The sequence below is a fragment of the Panulirus ornatus genome, chromosome 29 (genome assembly GCF_036320965.1).
Source record: "Panulirus ornatus isolate Po-2019 chromosome 29, ASM3632096v1, whole genome shotgun sequence".
NCBI lineage: Eukaryota > Metazoa > Arthropoda > Malacostraca > Decapoda > Palinuridae > Panulirus > Panulirus ornatus.
In genome coordinates, this window is record NC_092252.1 from 19,442,453 (window position 1) to 19,462,021 (window position 19,569).

At 40.0% G+C, this 19,569-nt stretch overlaps 1 protein-coding gene across 2 annotated transcripts in view; it reads left to right on the forward strand.

Moving 5' to 3' along the window:
- Positions 1-19,569, forward strand: part of Dbct (Dihydrolipoamide branched chain transacylase E2) — a 183,478-nt gene that overhangs the window by 116,381 nt on the left and 47,528 nt on the right. For both annotated transcript variants that reach the window (XM_071679364.1, XM_071679365.1), the window contains exon 7: positions 1,677-1,880. In XM_071679364.1, the coding sequence (XP_071535465.1) occupies positions 1,677-1,880 (204 nt within the window). The remainder of the gene's footprint in view (positions 1-1,676; positions 1,881-19,569) is intronic.

Genomic DNA, 19,569 nt, shown 5'->3' on the forward strand with positions numbered 1-19,569 from the left:
TCTCAGTGAATGTAGGTTTGCGGCAGGGATGTGTGATGTCTCCATGGTTGTTTAATTTGTTTATGGATGGGGTTGTTAGGGAGGTGAATGCAAGAGTTTTGGAAAGAGGGGCAAGTATGCAGTCTGTTGTGGATGAGAGAGCATGGGAAGTGAGTCAGTTGTTGTTCACTGATGATACAGCGCTGGTGGCTGATTCATGTGAGAAACTGCAGAAGCTGGTGACTGAGTTTGGTAAAGTGTGTGAAAGAAGAAAGTTAAGAGTAAATGTGAATAAGAGTAAGGTTTTTAGGTACAGTAGGGTTGAGGGTCAGGTCAAATGGGAGGTAAGTTTGAATGGAGAAAAACTAGAGGAAGTGAAGTGTTTTAGATATCTGGGAGTGGATTTGGCAGCGGATGGAACCATGGAAGCGGAAGTGAATCATAGGGTGGGGGAGGGGATGAAAATTCTGGGAGCCTTGAAGAATGTGTGGAAGTCGAGAACATTATCTCGGAAAGCAAAAATGGGTATGTTTGAAGGAATAGTGGTTCCAACAATGTTGTATGGTTGCGAGGCATGGGTTATGGATAGAGTTGTGCGGAGGAGGGTGGATGTGCTTGAAATGAGATGTTTAAGGACAATATGTGGTGTGAGGTGGTTTGATTGAGTAAGTAATGATAGGGTAAGAGAGATATGTGGTAATAAAAAGAGTGTGGTTGAGAGAGAAGAGAATGTTTTGAAATGGTTTGGTCACATGGAGAGAATGAGTGAGGAAAGATTGACAAAGAGGATATATGTGTAAGAGGTGGAGGGAACGAGGAGAAGTGGGAGACCAAATTGGAGGTGGAAAGATGGAGTGAAAAAGATTTTGAGTGATCGGGGCCTGAACATGCAGGAGGGTGAAAGGCGTGCAAGGAATAGAGTGAATTGGAACGATGTGGTATACCGGGGTTGACTTTCTGTCAGTGGATTGAACCAGGGCATGTGAAGCGTGTGGGTAAACCATGGAAAGTGTGTGGGGCCTGGATGTGGAAAGGGAGCTGTGGTTTCAGTGCATTATTACATGACAGCTAGAGACTGAGTGTGAACGATTGGGGCCTTTGTTGTCTTTTTCTAGCACTACCCTGCACAGATGAGGGGAGAGGGTGTTGTTATTCCGTGTGTGGTGGGATGGCAATGGGAATGAATAAAGGCAGACAGTATGAATTATGTACATGGGTATATATGTATATGTCTGTGTGGGTATATATATGTATACATTTAGATGTATAGGTATGTATATTTGCGGGTGTGGACGTGTATTTATATACATGTGTGTGTGGGTGGGTTGGGCCATTCTTTCGTCTGTTTCCTTGCGCTACCTCGCTAACGTGGGAGACAGCGACAAAGCAAAATAGATAAAATAAATAAATATACTTTGTAGTAAAAGTAAAAAGGCTCTCTTGTATGTACAGTATTTGATAAAGGCAGAGGTCATGGCATGCAAACTTTTACAAATCTCTTAGTTTATTAGCTTTTCTCTCCTTATGTTTAGTTCATGGCTGGGCATCAGACAAGGCAAGTTCCTCTTGTAATTATGTGTTAGTACATAGGTACATATTTGTGTAATGAGGTGAAAAACACCAATATGTAATACAAAAAAAATCTAAATGTCATTATGAAAGTTTTGCAGTAAATTCTTAATTTTTTTACTCCCCAGAGTATCCCACACTTTGGATACTGTGATGAAGTTGATATGACTGCCCTTGTTCAGCTGCGCAAAGATCTGAAGGCCCTGGCCGAAGCTCATGGGGTTCGGTTTTCATACATGCCTGTGTTTCTCAAAGCAGCATCAATGGCTCTCTCTCATTTTCCCATCATCAATTCATCCGTGGATGAAAAGTGTGAAAATTTAACATTCAAGGTGAGTTTGCACGTGTTAGGATGAAAGTGCGTATACTTATTTGTGAATTGTTGCTAATGGGTTTTATATTCCATGTTAATCTATTTTATATTAATCCTATTTCTTTCGTACCTTTTCGCCATGTCCTGCATCAGTGAGGTAGTGCCAGGAACAGTCAAAGAAAAGGCCACATTCACTTGCACCCATTCTTTAGCTGTCATGTACTATGCACCAAAAACACTGTCCCCTATCCACAACCAGACTCCACAGACCTTTCCATGGTTTCCCCCAGTTGCTTTATATACCCTGGTTCAGTCCATTGATAGCACATTGCCCCCATTATACCACATCTCCATAGTTTACTCTTTCCCTTGCATGCCTTCCACCCTCCTGCATGTCCTGGCTCCAAGCACTCAAACTTTCTCTCCATCCTTCTATCTCCAGTTTAGTCTATCCCTTCCTCTTGTGCTCTCCTCTTCTGTCACATATTTCCTCTTTGTTATTCCCTCCTCACTCATTCAATCTATATATTCATACCATTTTAGTGCACCCTCTTGAGCTCCCTCAACCATACTCTTCTTAGTACCACACCTTTCTCTTACTATATCATTGGCTACTTGATCAACCCTCCTCACACCACATATTGTACTGAAAAACCCTCCTTACACCACATATTGTGCTGGAACATTTAATTTCCAACACATGCACAGTACATTCTCATTTACAGTGCATGTCTCGCATTTATGCAACATTGTTGGTATTACTATACTTTCGAACTGTTTTACACTCCCAGATAGTGACCTAACTTTCCACACATTCCCAAATCCTTAGCCCTCTCACCTAGCTAATGACTCACCTCTGTTTCCATGGTTCCATTCTCTGTCATGTCCACTCCCACTTATCTGAAACACTTCATTGCCTGCAATTTTTGTCCATTCAGACTTGCACCCATCCAACCTGTTTCTCTGCTCTGCTTAGCCTGATATCCTTGCTTTTATTCACATTGTTTCAGAACTTTCTTCTGTTACATACTTTCCCAAACTTAGACATAACCTGCAGTTTCTTGCCTGAGTCTGCTACTAGTGCCATGTCCTCAGAGAAGAGCAACTGATTCACTTCCCAGGTCCTCTCACCCCAAAAGACTGCATACCTGCCCCACTCTTCAAGACTCTTGCATTTACTTACCTCACCAACCCAACCATAAGCAAATTAAATAGCCATGGTGGCATAACACACCCCCTTTCACAGACCCACCTTCACCTGAAACCATTCATCTTCCCCTTCACCTACTCAGATACATCTTACTTTCTTGATAAAAACTCCTCTACTCCGGATAGCTTTCCTTCAACAAATCATTTTTATTAACCCTGTCATATGCTTTTCCAGATTCATAAATGCCACATACAAACCCTTCTGTTTTTCTGAGTATTTTTCACATATCTTTAAAGTAAACGTTTGATCCACACAACCTCTATGATTCTTGAAACTACATTGTTTTTCCCCAATCTGATGCTTCTTGCATGCCACACTTTTCCATATAGCTTACCAGATATGCTCAGCAAACTTATACCTCTGTAATTTGGACACTAATCTTTGGCCCCCTTGTTTTTATACAGTGGCACAATATGTGCATTTAACCAGTCATCAGGTACCTCCCCGTGGTCCATTCATACATTAAAGTTCCTAACCAACCAATGAACAGCACTCACCCTCAACTGCAATACTATCCACTCCATCTGCCTTGCCACATTTCATCTTACACAAGGCTTTCACCACTTCTGTCTTGCCTTTTCCCCATTTGTTTCTTTTGTTTCTCCTCACTCTATTAATATCCTTCCAAAATGTTTTATTCTCCCTGAAGTTTACTGAATTCACACATCCCAAATCTCATTTGCCTTCTTTTTCAATCATTGCATCTTCCTTTTGACCTCATGCTGCTTTCTCTTGTATATCTTTCAGTCACTTGTACTCTTCCCCTGTAAGTATCACCCATGTACCTCTCTTTATTCCTTCAATAATAATTGACTGTTATCATCCTACCACTCGCTATCCTTTCTCACATGTGCACTTTCCACTTTCCACATGCTGTACACCTCTCGCACATGCCAGTGCTGCTTTTCTATATACCTCCCATTCCTCTTCTACTCCCTTTAGTTTTGATTACTTCCACCATTTGTTACTCTACAGTCAGTATATCTTAGTGGCATTTCTTCACACAAGTCTCTTATCCAAGTTCTTTTACTTTCATCATATCATTTTCTCCTTTCTATAAACCCATACAAATCTTCACCCTTGCCTCCACTATGTAATGATCAGATATTCCATTAGCCACCTCTCAGCACATTCACATCTAAGAGTCTTTCTTTTGCACGCCTATCAATTAGCATGTAACTCAATAATGCCTGCATACCATTTTTCTCACTCACCCATGTATACCTCTCTTTTTAAAGCAGGTACTCCCAATCATTGGTTCTTTGTCAGCATGCAAATCCAGTAGGTTTTCACCATTTCCATTTGTTTTACTGAATACACTTACCCCCCAATTATACCCTCAACTGCCACTTTACTCACTTCTACATCACCAATATTCAGTCTCAAAACTGCTGACACACCCACTTGGCTGCTCCTAGAATAATAGCTTCTCTTCATCTTCTTCTTGAGGCCAGGTGCATAAGAACTAATAATCACCCACCACTCATGCTCCACTTCCATTTTTACCCACATCAGTCTGATGTTCACTTCAGTACACTCCTTCGCACATTCCCATGACTCCTACTTCAGCAGTACTGCTACTCCTTCCATGGCTCTCGCCCTCACACAAACCCCTGACTTTACCCCAGGACATTCTCAAAGCATTCTTTCCTCTTACCCTTTAGCTTTGGATCGATCAGAGCTAGAACACACTGGCTCCTATCATCATACATGCTACCTACCTATCCTATCTTCACCTATCTTCAAATCTTGGTTATCTCCACACACATTCAGACACCCCAGCCGAAGCCTTTGAGGAGGATGAGGACTCCTCAGTTGGCTTCCTTCCTTTTTCATTTTTTTTAGAAACTGAAGTAGAAGAAGGGGAGGGTTGCCAGACCCCACTTCTGCCCGTCTAAGTTGCCTTTTATGACACTCAGAGTATATGTGGATAGAAATTTTTTTCCAGTATCCTCATGGATATATTTCTATATGTCCCCTACCATGGGATAGGTTAGAAAGAATTCTACATCTGTATTTCCTATGTCATAGATAGTAGATGATGGAGATGGTAGAGGGGGACTAGAAACTACACCTTCTTGCATTTCAATATCTAAAGGATGTTACAGAATAAGGAGCCAAGTAGGGAGTGCTCATCTCCCTTGGAGCTCAGGCTTGAGTTTGTTGATGTGTGTGGATGTAACTGATGAGAAGAGAGAAGAGATAGGTAGTATGTTTAAGGAAAGAAAGCTGGATGTTCTGGCTGGAAATGAAACTGCTCAAAGATAAGGGGGAAGAATGATTTTGAAATGTTTATAGAGGTAAAGTCAGGGGTTGGCGAGAGGACAAGAGCTATGGAAGGAGTAGCACTACCCCTGGAGTAGAAGTTTTGGAAGTGTGTGAAGTGTATTAAGTAATCTTCACATGGAACTCTTTAAAACAAAGTTACTTAAGGATATCTTACCCTCTGATGCAATTTGGTATAGGTTTGTAGATGATTGTTCTGTGTTTGGCCAACAATTGAAAATTTTCAAACATTTTTCCCCTTAACAGTTTAGTACCTTCCATCAACTTTACTGTAGAAATTGAAAATAATGGTATGTTTCCGTTTTTAGATTGCATGATCCATAGGGATAGAAACAAGTTTAAGTTTAGCATGTACAAAAAACCTACCAGTGTATGCTCATGTATCCATTATTACTCAGCTTAACATGACAGAGTTGAATTATCATCATTCCAGTCTTGGTTTCTTAGGGCATTACTCATTTGCTGTCCAGAGTTTATTGATGTTGAGTTTGAGAAGATATATTCTATTGGATCCAAGTTAAAGTATCCTAGATCTTTCATTGATAAATCCCTTAAGTTACCAAAGAAATCATTTTTTTAAAGTTTAACCCAAACCTCCCCTTGACATCAAGAACCTTTTAGTTCTTCCTTTTAGTAATGATGTTACTTTGCATGTTGCTTAAAATGTTACTTTCAGTAATGACAGTACTATAAAGAATACCTTAATCAGGAACTTACCAGAAAGTTCTTTAGGATGCATCCATAGAGTACCATGTAGAGATTTCAATAAGTTTCATGATGGGCAGATTTCTCCCCCTATCCCTGGAGATAGGGGAGAAAGAATACTTCCCACGCATTCCTCATGTGTCGTAGAAGGCGACTAAAGGGGACGGGAGCGGGGAGGCTAGAAACCCTCCTCTCCTTGTATTTTAACTTTCTAAAAGGGGAAACAGAAGAAGGAGTCACGTGGGGAGTGCTCATCCTCCTCGAAGGCTCAGATTGGGGTGTCTAGATGTGTGTGGATGTAACCAAGGTGAGAAAAAAGGAGAGATAGGTAGTATGTTTGAGGAAAGGAACCTGAATGTTTGGCTCTTGAGTTAAACAAAGCTCAAGGGTAAAGGGGAAGAGTGGTTTGGGAATGTCTTGGGAGTAAAGTCAGGGGTTAGTGAGAGGACAAGAGCAAGGGAAGGAGTAGTCCTACTCCTGAAATAGGAGTGGTGGGAGTATATGATAGAGTGTAAGAAAGTAAACTCTAGGTTGATATGGGTAAAACTGAAAGTGGATGGAGAGAGATGGGTGATTATTGGTGCAAATGCACCTGGGCATGAGAAGAAAGATCATGAGAGGCAAGTGTTTTAGGAGCAGCTGAATGAGTGTGTTAGTAGTTTTGATGTACGAGACTGGGTTATAGTGATGGGTGATTTGAATGCAAAGGTGAGTAATGTGGCAGTTGAGGGAATAATTGGTGTACATGGGGTGTTCAGTGTTGTAAATGGAAATGGTGAAGAGCTTGTAGATTTGTGTGCTGAAAAAGGACTGGTGATTGGGAATACCTGGTTTAAAAAGAGAGATATACATAAGTATACGTATGTAAGAAGGAGAGATGGCCAGAGAGCGTTATTGGATTATGTGTTAATTGATAGGCGTGCAAAAGAGAGACTTTTGGATGTTAATGTGCTGAGAGGTGCAACTGTTGGTATGTCTGATCATTATCTTGTGGAGGCGAAGGTGAAGATTTGTATGGGTTTTCAGAAAAGAAGAGAGAATATTGGGGTGAAGAGAGTAGTGGAATTAAGTGAGCTTGGGAAGGAGACTTGTGTGAGGAAGTACCAGGAGAGACTGAGTACAGAATGGAAAAAGGTGAGAACAAGGAGGTAAGGGGAGTGGGGGAGGAATGGTATGTATTTAGGGAATCAGTGATGGCTTGTGCAAAAGATGCTTGTGGCATGAGAAGCGTAGAAGGTTGGCAGATTAGAAAGGGTAGTGAGTGGTGGGATGAAGAAGTAAGATTATTAGTGAAAGAGAAGAGAGAGGCATTTGGACGATTTTTGCAGGGAAAAAATGCAAATGAGTGGGAGATGTATTAAAGAAAGAGGCAGGAGGTCAAGAGAAAGGTGCAAGAGGTGAAAAAGAGGGCAAATGAGAGTTGGGGTGAGAGAGTATCATTAAATTTTAGGGAGGCTAAAAGGAGGTTTTAGAAGGAGGTAAATAAAGTACGTAAGACGAGGACAAATGGGAACATTGGTGAAGGGGGCTAATTGGGAGGTAATAACAAGTAGTGGTGAAGTGACAAGGAGATGGAGGGAGTATTTTGAAGGTTTGTTGAATGTGTTTGATGATAGAGTGGCAGATATAGGGTGTTTTGGTCGAGGTGGTGTGCAAAGTGAGAGGGTTGGGGAGAATGATTTTGTAAACAGAGAAGAGGTAGTAAAAGCTTTGCGGAAGATGAAAGCCAGCAAGGCAGCAGGTTTGGATGGTATTGCAATGGAATTTATTAAAAAAGCAGGTTACTGTATCGTTGACTGGTTGGTAAGGTTATTTGATGTATGTATAATTCATGGTGAGGTACCTGAGGATTGGTGGAATGCTTGCATACTGCCATTGTACAAAGGCAAAGGGGATAAAAGTGAGTGCTCAAATTACAGAGGTATAAGTTTGTTGAGTATCCTGGGAAATTATGTGGGAGGGTATTAATTAAGAGGGTGAAAGCATGTACAGAGCATCAGATTGGGGAAGAGCTGTGTGGTTTCAGAAGAGGTAGAGGATGTGTGGATCAGGTGTTTGCTTTGAAGAATGTATGTGAGAAATACTTAGAAAAGCAAATGGATTTGTATGTAGCTTTTATGGATCTGGAGAAGGCATATGATAGAGTTGATAGAGATGCTCTGTGGAAGGTATTAAGAATATATGGTGTAGGAGGTAAGTTGTTAGAAGCAGTGAAAAGTTTTTATCGAGGATGTAAGTCATGTGTACGTGTAGGAAGAGAGGAAAGTGATTGGTTCTCAGTGAACGTTGTTTTGCGGCAGGGGTGTGTGATGTCTCCATGGTTGTTTAATTTGTTTATGGATGGAGTTGTTAGGGAGGTGAATGCAAGAGTTCTGGAAAGAGGGGCAAGTACGCAGTCTGTTGTGGATGAGAGAGCTTGGGAAGTGAGTCAGTTGTTGTTCACTGATGATACAGCACTGGTGGCTGATTCGTGTGAGAAACTGCAGAAGCTGGTGACTGAGTTTGGTAAAGTGTGAAAGAAGAAAGCTGAGAGTAAATGTGAATAAGAGCAAGGTTATTAGATACAGTAAAGTTAAGGGTCAAGTCAATTGGGAGGTAAGTTTGAATGGAGAAAAACTGGAGGAGGTGAAGTGTTTTAGATATCTGGGAGTGGATTTGGTAGCGGATTGAACCATGGAAGCGGAAGTGAATCACAGGGTGGGGGAGGGGGCAAAAGTTGTGGGAGCGTTGAAGAATGTGTGGAAGTCGAGAACATTATCTTGGAAAGCAAAAATGGGTATGTTTGAAGGAATAGTGGTTCCAACAATGTTATATGGTTGCGAGGCGTGGGCTATAGATAGAGTTGTGCGGAGGAGGGTGGATGTGTTGGAAATGAGATGTTTGAGGACAATATTTGGTGTGAGGTGGTTTGATGGAGTAAGTAATGAAAGGGTAAGAGAGATGTGTGGTAATAAAAAGAGTGTGGTTGAGAGAGCAGAAGAGGGTGTTTTGAAATGGTTTGGTCACATGGAGAGAATGAGTGAGGAAAGATTGACAAAGTGGATATATGTGTCAGGGGTGGAGGGAACGAGGAGAAGTGGGAGACCAAATTGGAGATGGAAGGATGGAGTGAAAAAGATTTTTAGTGACTGGGGCTTGAACATGCAGGAGGGTAAAAGTTGTGCAAGGAATAGAGTGAATTGGAATGATGTGGTATACCGGGGTCGATGCGCTGTCAGTGGATTGAACCAGGGCATGTGAAGTGTCTGGGGTAAAGCATGGTAATCTGTAGGGCCTGGATGTGGAAAGTGAGCTATGGTTTCGGTGCATTATACATGAGAGCTAGAGACTGAGTGTGAACGAATGTGGCCTTTGTTGTCTTTTCCTAGTGCTACCTTGCACACATACGGGGGGGAGAGGGCTGTCATTTCATGTGTGGTGGGGTGGCGACAGGAATGAATAAGGGCAGACAGTATGAATTATTTACATGTGTACATATGTATATGTTTGTGTGCGTATATATATGTATACATTGAGATGTATAGGTATGTATATGTGCTTGTGTGGACATGTATGTATGTACATGTGTATGTGGGTGGGTTGGGCCATTCTTTCGTCTGTTTCCTTGCGCTACCTCGCTAATGCGGGAGACAGCGACAAAGCAAAATATAAAATAAATAAATATAGAATGGTAAGGATCTTTCTGTTAGACTTAAGCAACAGAGATATAGCATAAGAACAGGACAAGAATCAAATGCCTTGTTTAATCACTTTAAAGATTATGATCATTGCATTGATTAGAGTAATGCCATCTCGGTTATTAACTCTAACTCCTGTACCACAGGAAATATCATTGAATCTATTGTTAAATACACAAAGAATTATAACATAGATATTAGTGAAGGTCTTTTCAAATTGGATAGCTTTATTGTTGATAAAATTTGTAAATGGTTCCCCTTCTTGTCCACATAATAATGCATATCATTTTGCCAGACTTGAATGCACCCGACCTCCATTTGGATAGTCACTTGTTTACCAAGTGGTGTCATAGCTATGTCTCTTCATTGTATATCTACTGACTGTTAAATTTTTTCTTGTATCTCCCCTTTCATGTATCTCCTTTCTCACACTTTTCCTAACTCAGTCACCAACTCCTGCCGTTTCTCACCCAAATTAGCCACCAGTGCTGTATCAATGGCAAACAACAACTGACTTACTTCTTAGGCCCTCTCATCCCCAGCAGACTGCATACTCGCCCCTCTCTTCAAAACTCTTAAATTTACCTCCCTAACCACCCCATCCACAAACAAATTAAACACTCATGGGGACATGACACACCCATGCCACAGACTGATCTTTGCTGGGAACCAGTCACTCTCCTTTCTTCCTACTCATACACATGCCATACATCCTTGATAAAAACTCTTAATGCTCTTAATACCTTCCATCAAGCCTATCATTTGCCTTCTCCAGATCCATAGATGCTACATACAAATCTATCTGTTTTTCTAAGTATTTCTCACACACATTTTTCAGATATATTGATTTATTCATTATACTTGATTGCCATTTCCTGCTTCAGTGAGATAGCGCCAGGAAACAGATGATGACCCATCCACTCATATACACACATATATACATACATGCCGATACACATATATATACATACATATACATATACGTATCACCATATACACTTATACATACATATACATAGACATATACATATATACACATGTACATATTCATACTTGCTTGACTTCCTCCATTCCCAGTGCCACCATGCCCTACAGGAAACATCATTGCCATCCCCGGCATAAGCAAGGTAGTCCCAGAAAAACAGACATAAAAGACCACATTTCTTCACATTCAGTTTCTAGGTGTCTTGTGTAATGCACCGAAACCACACCTCCCTCCGTATCCACATCCAGGCCCAACAGACCTTTCCATGGTTTACTCCAGATATTTTGCATGCCCTGGTTCAGTCCATTGATAACACATCGACCCTGGTATACCACATCATTCCATTTCACTCTATTCCTTGCACACCTCTCACCCTCCTGCATGTTCAGGCCCTGATCAATCAAAATATTTTTCACTCCATCCCTCAACCTCCAATTTGGTCTCCACTTCTCCTTGTTCCCTGCACCATTGACTCATATATCCTCTTTCTCAACCTTTCCTCATTCTCTCCTTATATCCAAACCATTTCAACACCCTCTTCTGCTCTCCCAGTGACACTCTTTTTTTTACCACGCATCTCTCTTACCCTTTCATTACTTACTCAATCAAACCAACTCGCCTCACATATTCTCCTCAAACATTTCATCTCAAACACATCCACCCTCCTCCACACATCCCTATCTATAGCCCATGACTCTCAACCATTTAATATTGTTGACTGCTGTTCCTTCAAACATACCCATTTTCACTCTCTAAGATAACATCCTCTCTTTGCACACATTCTACATTGCTCCAAGTACCTTTGCCCCCTCCCCTACCCTATGACTCACTTCCACTGCCATGGTTCCATTTGCGGCTTTGTCCACTTCCAGATATCTAAAACACTTCACTTCATCCAATTTTTCTCCATTCAAGCTCACATCCAAAGTAACTTGTCCCTCAACCCTGCTAAACCTAGTAACCTTGCTTTTATACACATTTACTTTCAACACTCCTTTCACACACTTCCAAACTCAGTCACTAACCTCTGCAGTTTCTCACTAGAATCAGCCACCAGTGCTGTGTCATTGGCGAACAACAACACTCACTTCCCAGGCCCTTTCATCCCCAACAAGTTGCATACTTGTCCCTCTCCCCAAAACTCTTGAATTTAACTCCCTAACCACCCAATCCATAAGCACATTAAACAACCATGGAGACATCACAACCTTGCCATAGACCAATCTTCACTGAGGACTAATCTCTCTCCTCTCTTCCTACTTGTACACACACCTCACACCTCTAATGAAAACTTCTCTGCTTCTAGTAGCTCACCTACCACACCATACATTCTTAAAACCCTATCATATGCCTTGTTTAGATCCACAAATGCCACATACAAATCCATCTGTTTTTCTAAGTATTTGTTAATTGCATTTTTCAGAGCAAACACCTGATCCACACATCCCTACCACTTCTGAAATCACACTGCTCCTCCCCAATCTGATGCTCTGTACATGTCTTCACCCTCTCAATCAATACTCTCCTATTTATTTTTTCAGGTATACACACAAACTTATGCCTATGTACTTTTAACTCTCACCTTTATCCCCTTTGCCTTTGTAGAGTGGCACTATACATGCATTCCTCCAATCTTCAGGCACTTCACCATGATCCATGCATACATTGAATATCCTTACCAACCAATCAACAACACAGTCACCCCCTTTCTTGATATATTCAACTGCAGTACCATCCAGTCCTGTTGCCTTGCTGGATTTAATCTCCCACAAGTGTTATGAATGGAATTGCTGAAGAGCTTGTGCAGTTGTATACACAAGTATACATATGTGAGTAGGAGATAAGGTCAACTGGCATTACTAGATTTTGCTTTAATTGATAAGCGTGTAAAAGAGAGACTTTGGGATGTAATTGTGCTGAAAAGGACAGCTGGTGGAATCTCTGATTACTTTCTTGTGGAAGTAAGGGTGAAGATTTGTAGAGGTATGAAGAAAAGTAGACAATGTCGGGGAGAAGAGAGTGGCTAGAGTAAGTGAGTTTGGAAGGGAGAATTATTAGAAGAAATACCAGGAGAGATTGAGTGTAAAATGGCAAAAGGTGAGAGCAAATTAAGTGAGGGAAGTGGATGTGGAATGGGATGTGGAATGTGAGTAGGAGAGATGGTCAACTGGCATTACTAGATTTTGCTTTAATTGATAAGCATGTAAAAGAGAGACTTTAGGATGTAATTGTGCTGAAAAGGACAGCTGGTGGAATGTCTGATCACTTTCTTGTGGAAGTAAGGGTGAAGATTTGTAGAGGTATGAAGAAAAATAGACAATGTCGGGGAGAAGAGAGTGGCTAGAGTAAGTGAGCTTGGAAGGGAGAATTATTAGAAGAAATACCAGGAGAGATTGAGTGTAAAATGGCAAAAGGTGAGAGCAAATTAAGTGAGGGAAGTGGATGTGGAATGGGATGTATTTAGGGAACTGTGATGGCATGTGCAAGAGATGCATGTGGCTTGCAAAAGGTGGGAGCTGGGCAGATTAAAAAGGTAGTGAGTATTGGGGTGAAGAAGTAAAGTTGCTAGTGAAAGAGAAGAGAGAGAGGCATTTGGGAGGTACTTACAAGGAAGGAGTGCAAATGATTAGGAGATGTGTAAGAAAAGGTGGCAGGAGATCAAGAGGAAGGTGCACAGGTTAAATATGAGGGCAAGTGAAAGTTGCAGTGAGAGGGCATCATTAAAGTATAGTAGAATAAAGAAATGTTGTAGAAGGAGATAGATAATGTGTGAAAGACAAGAGAACAAATGGAAACATCAGTCCAGGGGGCAAAAGGTGAAGTGATAGCAGTTAATTATGAAGTGAGGAGGAGATAGAGTGAGTATTTTGAAGGATTGTTAAATGTGTTTAATGTTAGAGTGACAGATGTAGGGTGTTTTGGTCAGGGTAGTATGCGAAGTGAGAGGGTCATGGAGAATGGTTTGGTGAAGAGAGAAAAGGAGGTGAAAGCCTTGTGGAAGATGATATGCAACATGGCAGCGGAAGTGGATGATATTGAATTTGAAATTATTTAGAAAGGGGATAACTGTGTTGTTGATTAGTTGTTAAGGATATTCAATGTATGTATGGATCATGGTGAAATGCCTGAGGATTGGCAGATTGCATGTAGAGCGCCATTATTTAAAGGTAAAGGGGATAAAGATGAATATTCAAACTACAAAGGCCTAAGTTTTTTAGTATACCTGGTAAGTTGTATGGGAGGGTATTGATTGAAAGGGTGAAGGCAAGTGCAAAGCGTCAGATTGGGAAGGAGCAGTATGGTTTCAGAAGTGGTAGAAGATGTGTTGATCAGGTGTGTGCTTTGAAGAATGTTTGTGAGAAATACCTTGAAAAACAGATGGATTTGTATGTGGCATTTATGGACCTAGAGAAGGCATATGATAGGGTTGGTAGAGATGCTTTTTGGAAGGTTTTTAAGAATATATGGTGTGTGAGGAAAGCTGTTAGAAGCAGTGTTAAGTTTTTTATCAAGGGTGTAAGGCATTTCTATGAGCATGGAGAGAGGAAAGTGAATAGTTCCCACTGAAGGTTGGTGTGTGGCAGGGTTGTGTGATGTAACCATGGTTGTTCAGTTTGTTTATGAACTGGATGGTGAGGGAGGTAGATGCAAGTCTTGTAGACAGAGGTGAATATGCAGTTTGTGGGGATGATAGGGCCTGGGAAGTGATTCAATTGTTTTTTACTGATGATACAGCACTGGTAGCAGAGTCAAGTGAGAAACTGCAGAAATTGGTGACTGAGTTTGGAAGAGTGTGTGAAAATAGGAAGTTTAGAGTAAATGTGAATGAATGCAAGGTTTTTAAGTTTAACAGGATGAATGAAAGCAAGGTTTCTAGGTTTAGCAGGGTTGAGGCACAGGTTAGTTTGGGTTTGAGTTTGAATGGAGAAAAATTGGAGGAAGTAAAGTGTTTTAGGTACTTGGGAGTGGATATGCAATGAATGGAACCGTGAAACAGAAGCAAGTCATAGGATGGGTGAAGGGGCAAAGGCTCTGGGAGAACTGAAGAAAGTATGAGAAGAGAGAGTGTTACCTTGGAGGGTGAAATGTATGTGTTTGAAAGTAAAGTAGTTCCAACAACATTATATGAATGTGAGGCATAGGTTATAGATAAGGCTGTACAGAGGAGGGTGGATGTGTTGGAAATGAAATGTTTAAGGACGATATGGGGAGTGAGATGGTTTGATCGAGTAAGTAATGGATGGGTAAGAGAGAGGTAACGAAATGATAAGTGTGGCTGAGAAAGCAGAAGAGGATGTGCTGAAATGGTTTGGACATTTGGAGAGAATTAGTGAGGAAAGGTTGACGAAAAGGATATATGTGTTAGAAGTTGAAGGAACAGGGAGAACAGAAGACCAAATTGGATATATAAAGATGGAATGAAAAAGGTATTAAGCAATTGGGGCATGAACATGGAGGGTGAAAGGTGGAACTATGTGGTATACTGGGGTTGACTTGCTTTCTTTGGACTGAATCAGGGCATGGGGTGAACCATGGGAAGGTCTGTGGTTCTTGGTTGTAGATAGGAAACTGTGCATTACACATGACAGCTTGAGACTGGATGTGAATGGATGCAGCCTTTCCACGTCTGATCCTGGCACTGCATCGCTAACTCAGGAAATAGTGATCAAGTTTGAAAGAGAATTTGTTGTGAGTTCACTCAAATCAACTAAAGCAAGTGAAAGCTTGTAAATTTTATGACAGATATTAGAGGTATATGTAAGTTGAACAGTGGCTGTTTTCTTACCCCATTTATATTGAGTAAATGAACATGGAAATGAAAAGCCAAGAAAATTAAAATATAGGATGAATTATAGTGAACAGAGGGTGTTATCGGACTCTCCCTGCATGTTGTTACTCCATGAATGAGCAGTCACCTTCAGAGAATTTGTATCACTGTAGATGGATGAAAAGTAATATGGTCTCATAGAGGAACTTCACATTCCAAAGGAGTCCATCATTTTCCTATTCCTGGTTAGAGTGCAGCCATGAAACTGGAGGAGCCTCTTAAAACGGGTTCAAGGGATTATATGATTAATGATTAAGTAATGAACAAAGACTTACTAACATTCACGAGAGAGCTGATCAGTGGAACCAAAGGATGAACTAGAGGAAAAGAAAGAGATATGAAGACTTGAGTATGAGAAGAATAGACAATGGATCAGAATATGTAGAAAATCAATACCCACCTTTGATAAGATATGGTGATGATATTGCAAGAGAGCAAGACCCTTTTTCAGAAGAGCTAATAATGGTAATGATGATGAAAAATGGAATATTGAAACTACTGGCACATGTGAGAGAATTCACGTAAAAAACATGAGTAACATTTTGTTAGAATACAGACAAACAACCATGGATCTCAGAATTTGGACTTGAAGATGAGTTATTTTAATGAATACTGTACTTAAGAGTACAAAGCTTTAGAACGGAGAACATAAAATGAAAACTGATTTTTTAGTGAATGTCCTAGGAATAACAATATAATGCATATACTAGAAAATTTGGCAAAAACCTGACTTAATGAAACAATACCGTAAAAATCTGCTTCAGAAAAAAAGACTTCGTTGCTCATAAAATGAAGATTTAGCATAATGGATCAGCAGTATACTTACATAGCAAATTAGAAAGCAATCTATTGGCTAAGATTAGGCATACATGATATGAACCAGTAATAGTGAATACCCAAGCAATGAAAACTATTAATGTTGCGTTCAGACTGCCTAAAATTCAGTTAGAGGAATTTAGTGTAATATTAACCGAAAGTGGGAGGAGGTGAGATTAGAAAGGGTTTTGAGTGGTGGGATGATAGGGTAAAACTGTTAAGAGAAAAGAGAGTTAAATGGGCAATACTTACAGGAAAGGAGTGCAATGATTGGAAGATGTACAGGAGAAAGAGCAGGTGGTCATGATGATCGTGCAGTGGTTGAAAAAGAGAGCAAATGAGAGTTGGGATGAGCAAATATCTGTAAACTTTAGAAAGAATAAGGGGAAGTTTTGGAAGGAGGTTAATAGTACGCAAAAAAAAAAATTGAAAGAACAAATGGAAACATCGATGAATAGGGCAGTGGAGATGTGATAATAGTTAGTGATGAAGTGAGGAGATGGAGTATTTTGAAGGACTAGAATGTGTTTGTGATATGGTGGCAGGTGTTGGGTGTTTGGGTTACTGTGGAATGCTTAGTGGGAGAGTCAAGGAGAGTGAGTGGTTTGATGAAGAGACAAGAGGTGGTCAGAGCCTTATGTAAGATAAGATGTGGCACAGTGGGTAGAGTGGATGGTAGTGCAGTTGAATTTCTTAAGAAAGAGGGTGCTTGTGTTGATGATTGATTAGTCAGGATTTTCAGTGCATGTTTGGATATGGTTGAGATGCCTGAGGATTGGTTGAATGTATGTTTAGTGCCATTGTACAAAGGCAGAGGGCAATAAAGGTGAGTGTTCAAACTGTAAAGGTGTAGATTTGGTGAGTGAACCTGATAAGTTTTATGGGAGAGTGGTGATTGAAAGGGTGAAGGATGTTCAGAGCATCAGATTGGGGAGGACCTGTGGTTTCAGAAGTGGTAGAGGATGTGTGGATCAGGTGTTTGCTTTAAAGAATGTGTGTGAGAAATTTAAGGTAGGAGGAAAACAGTAAGATGACCCAAAGAGAAAATGGACAATGATAGTAGATCAGTATTCATTAGTATTCAGCAGAGGAAACAAAAATGCTAGCATTGAGATGTGTTCAGTAATTGGTTTAATGTGAATGCCATCACAAATACTGAAAGAAATGAGAATGATATAATGACAGCAGCAGACAGAGTAAGAAAAAAAGCAAAAAACAGAGCACCAGGAACAGATGTAATTCCAGTGATTTACTCAGAAAAGGCAGAGTTCAATTGCAAAACCCTGATGCTAATGATGAGACGAAGCCTAGATAGCAGATAAGTATTAGAATGGCACATGTTTCTGTGATTCTCAAGGGAGGCCTGAATTTCTGGCAGAACAAAATAGATTTGTAATTTTGACTTCACATGAAATAAAAGTTTATGAAAGGATGATTAAGTAACATTGAATGAGTCAATAATAACCACGTGTATGAAGATCATCGTGGATTTGTATTAGGCGTAAGATCTCAAACACAACTGCTAGTACACCACAAAAGCATGTATGACAAACTAATCCAAAGAAAGAGTATGGAGGTCCTTTTTCTTGGTTTTGCTAGGGTATTTGACAAAGAAAACTAAAAGATTCTACTGGAAGAATAGCAAAACAATGCACAAGAGGTACATCAGGAAGGTGGTTAAAGAGTTTTAGACAAAATAAACAGAAAATTTGAAGTTGTGGTAAATGGATCTATGCTGGAGAGGAAAGATGTTTTATTAGAATTGCCTCAAGCAACAATATTAGTTTCTGTACTCTTCATGATAATGATTTTCATTATAGAGAAAGGCAACTGTATTTGTTGGACAGAGGTGAATCTAATGAAATTATGTAAGAACCGCTAAACTTGATTTTATGAATGAGCAGAGGAAGATCTAATAGAATTTTGTTGGAAGACTTAAACTTAATGCATTTTATGAATATACAGAAAATCTGATGGGATTGATTAAAGAGAAATTTAAACATCTAAGTCATAATAAGATGTGCAGTGTAATGAGTACAGGAAATAGAGAGCCACCAAGAAAGGGAATTGATGAAATAAAATCTTAAACATAAATGAAAGACTAGATTTTGGAGACCACCTCAATAAAATCACATTATCACTATAAGTACTGAGTACAGTGATAACAAGAAATTTCACCTACCTAAAAAGCAAGCTTTAGTATTGCTTTATTGCAGGGGTTTTCAACCTTTTTGTCCCTCTGTACCCCTTGGGCTTTCTGACAAGTTCCCATCTACCCCTAGAAGTTTTGGGTAAAAAGTTGATAAAAGTATATTGATTATATATTATTTTGTTATGAAATCTGTAAGAGACTATTTAAGGATTTTATGCTATTGATAACATTGATGTATTGAACTTAATGAATTTATAAGATATATTGATCTTTCCTATACATATCTGTTGTACACACTTATCATGAGTAATGAGTAAATGTACACAAAACTTGTCAAAACATACTAAAAACTAGATACTAATACTAATGAGATGGTTGAGCCTGGTTTTTGGCAACAAGTTCATCAATACAAGGGGAAACTAGCAACTGCACAGCGAAGATCATGTTCAGGCATTTTGAGGTTTGATCTTTTTTTGATTTAATCCCCAACAGCACTGAAAATGTTGACTCACAATGCCACATTGATGGAAATAACAGCAGTACTCGAATGGCAGGCTCAGCAACCTGTTTGTATGGGTTTCGCATCTGAAACCAAAAATCTTACAAATTCTTCTCAGAATATACATCACATGCAAAATCATCATGGTGGAGTTCTACCAGCTCCTCTTGCATACCTGACCCAGCCTGCAACACCTAAGCATTTGGGGCAAAAGGATTCCAAAGATACACAAATTCATCTTTACCAAGGTTTGGGAAATATCCATTAAGTTTCTCTTCCAGCTTCATAAGATGCTCAGTGAGTAATTTGAATATGTCGTCTTAGATTGTGGACTGTAATCCAGAAATTCTCTCACAGTACTGAACATAGCCAAGGTATCAGACTCATTATTTCCTCTCCACAGGTGAAGTTTTGCAAGAAATGTTCTGAGCTTAGGCACAAATTCACAAACTGTTGCATCTGTTCCTTGAAGACCCTGGTTTAGCATATTTAGAGCATCAAAGATATCAATGAGGTAAGCAAGATTAAGAAGGAGGAAATAATCCTTCAA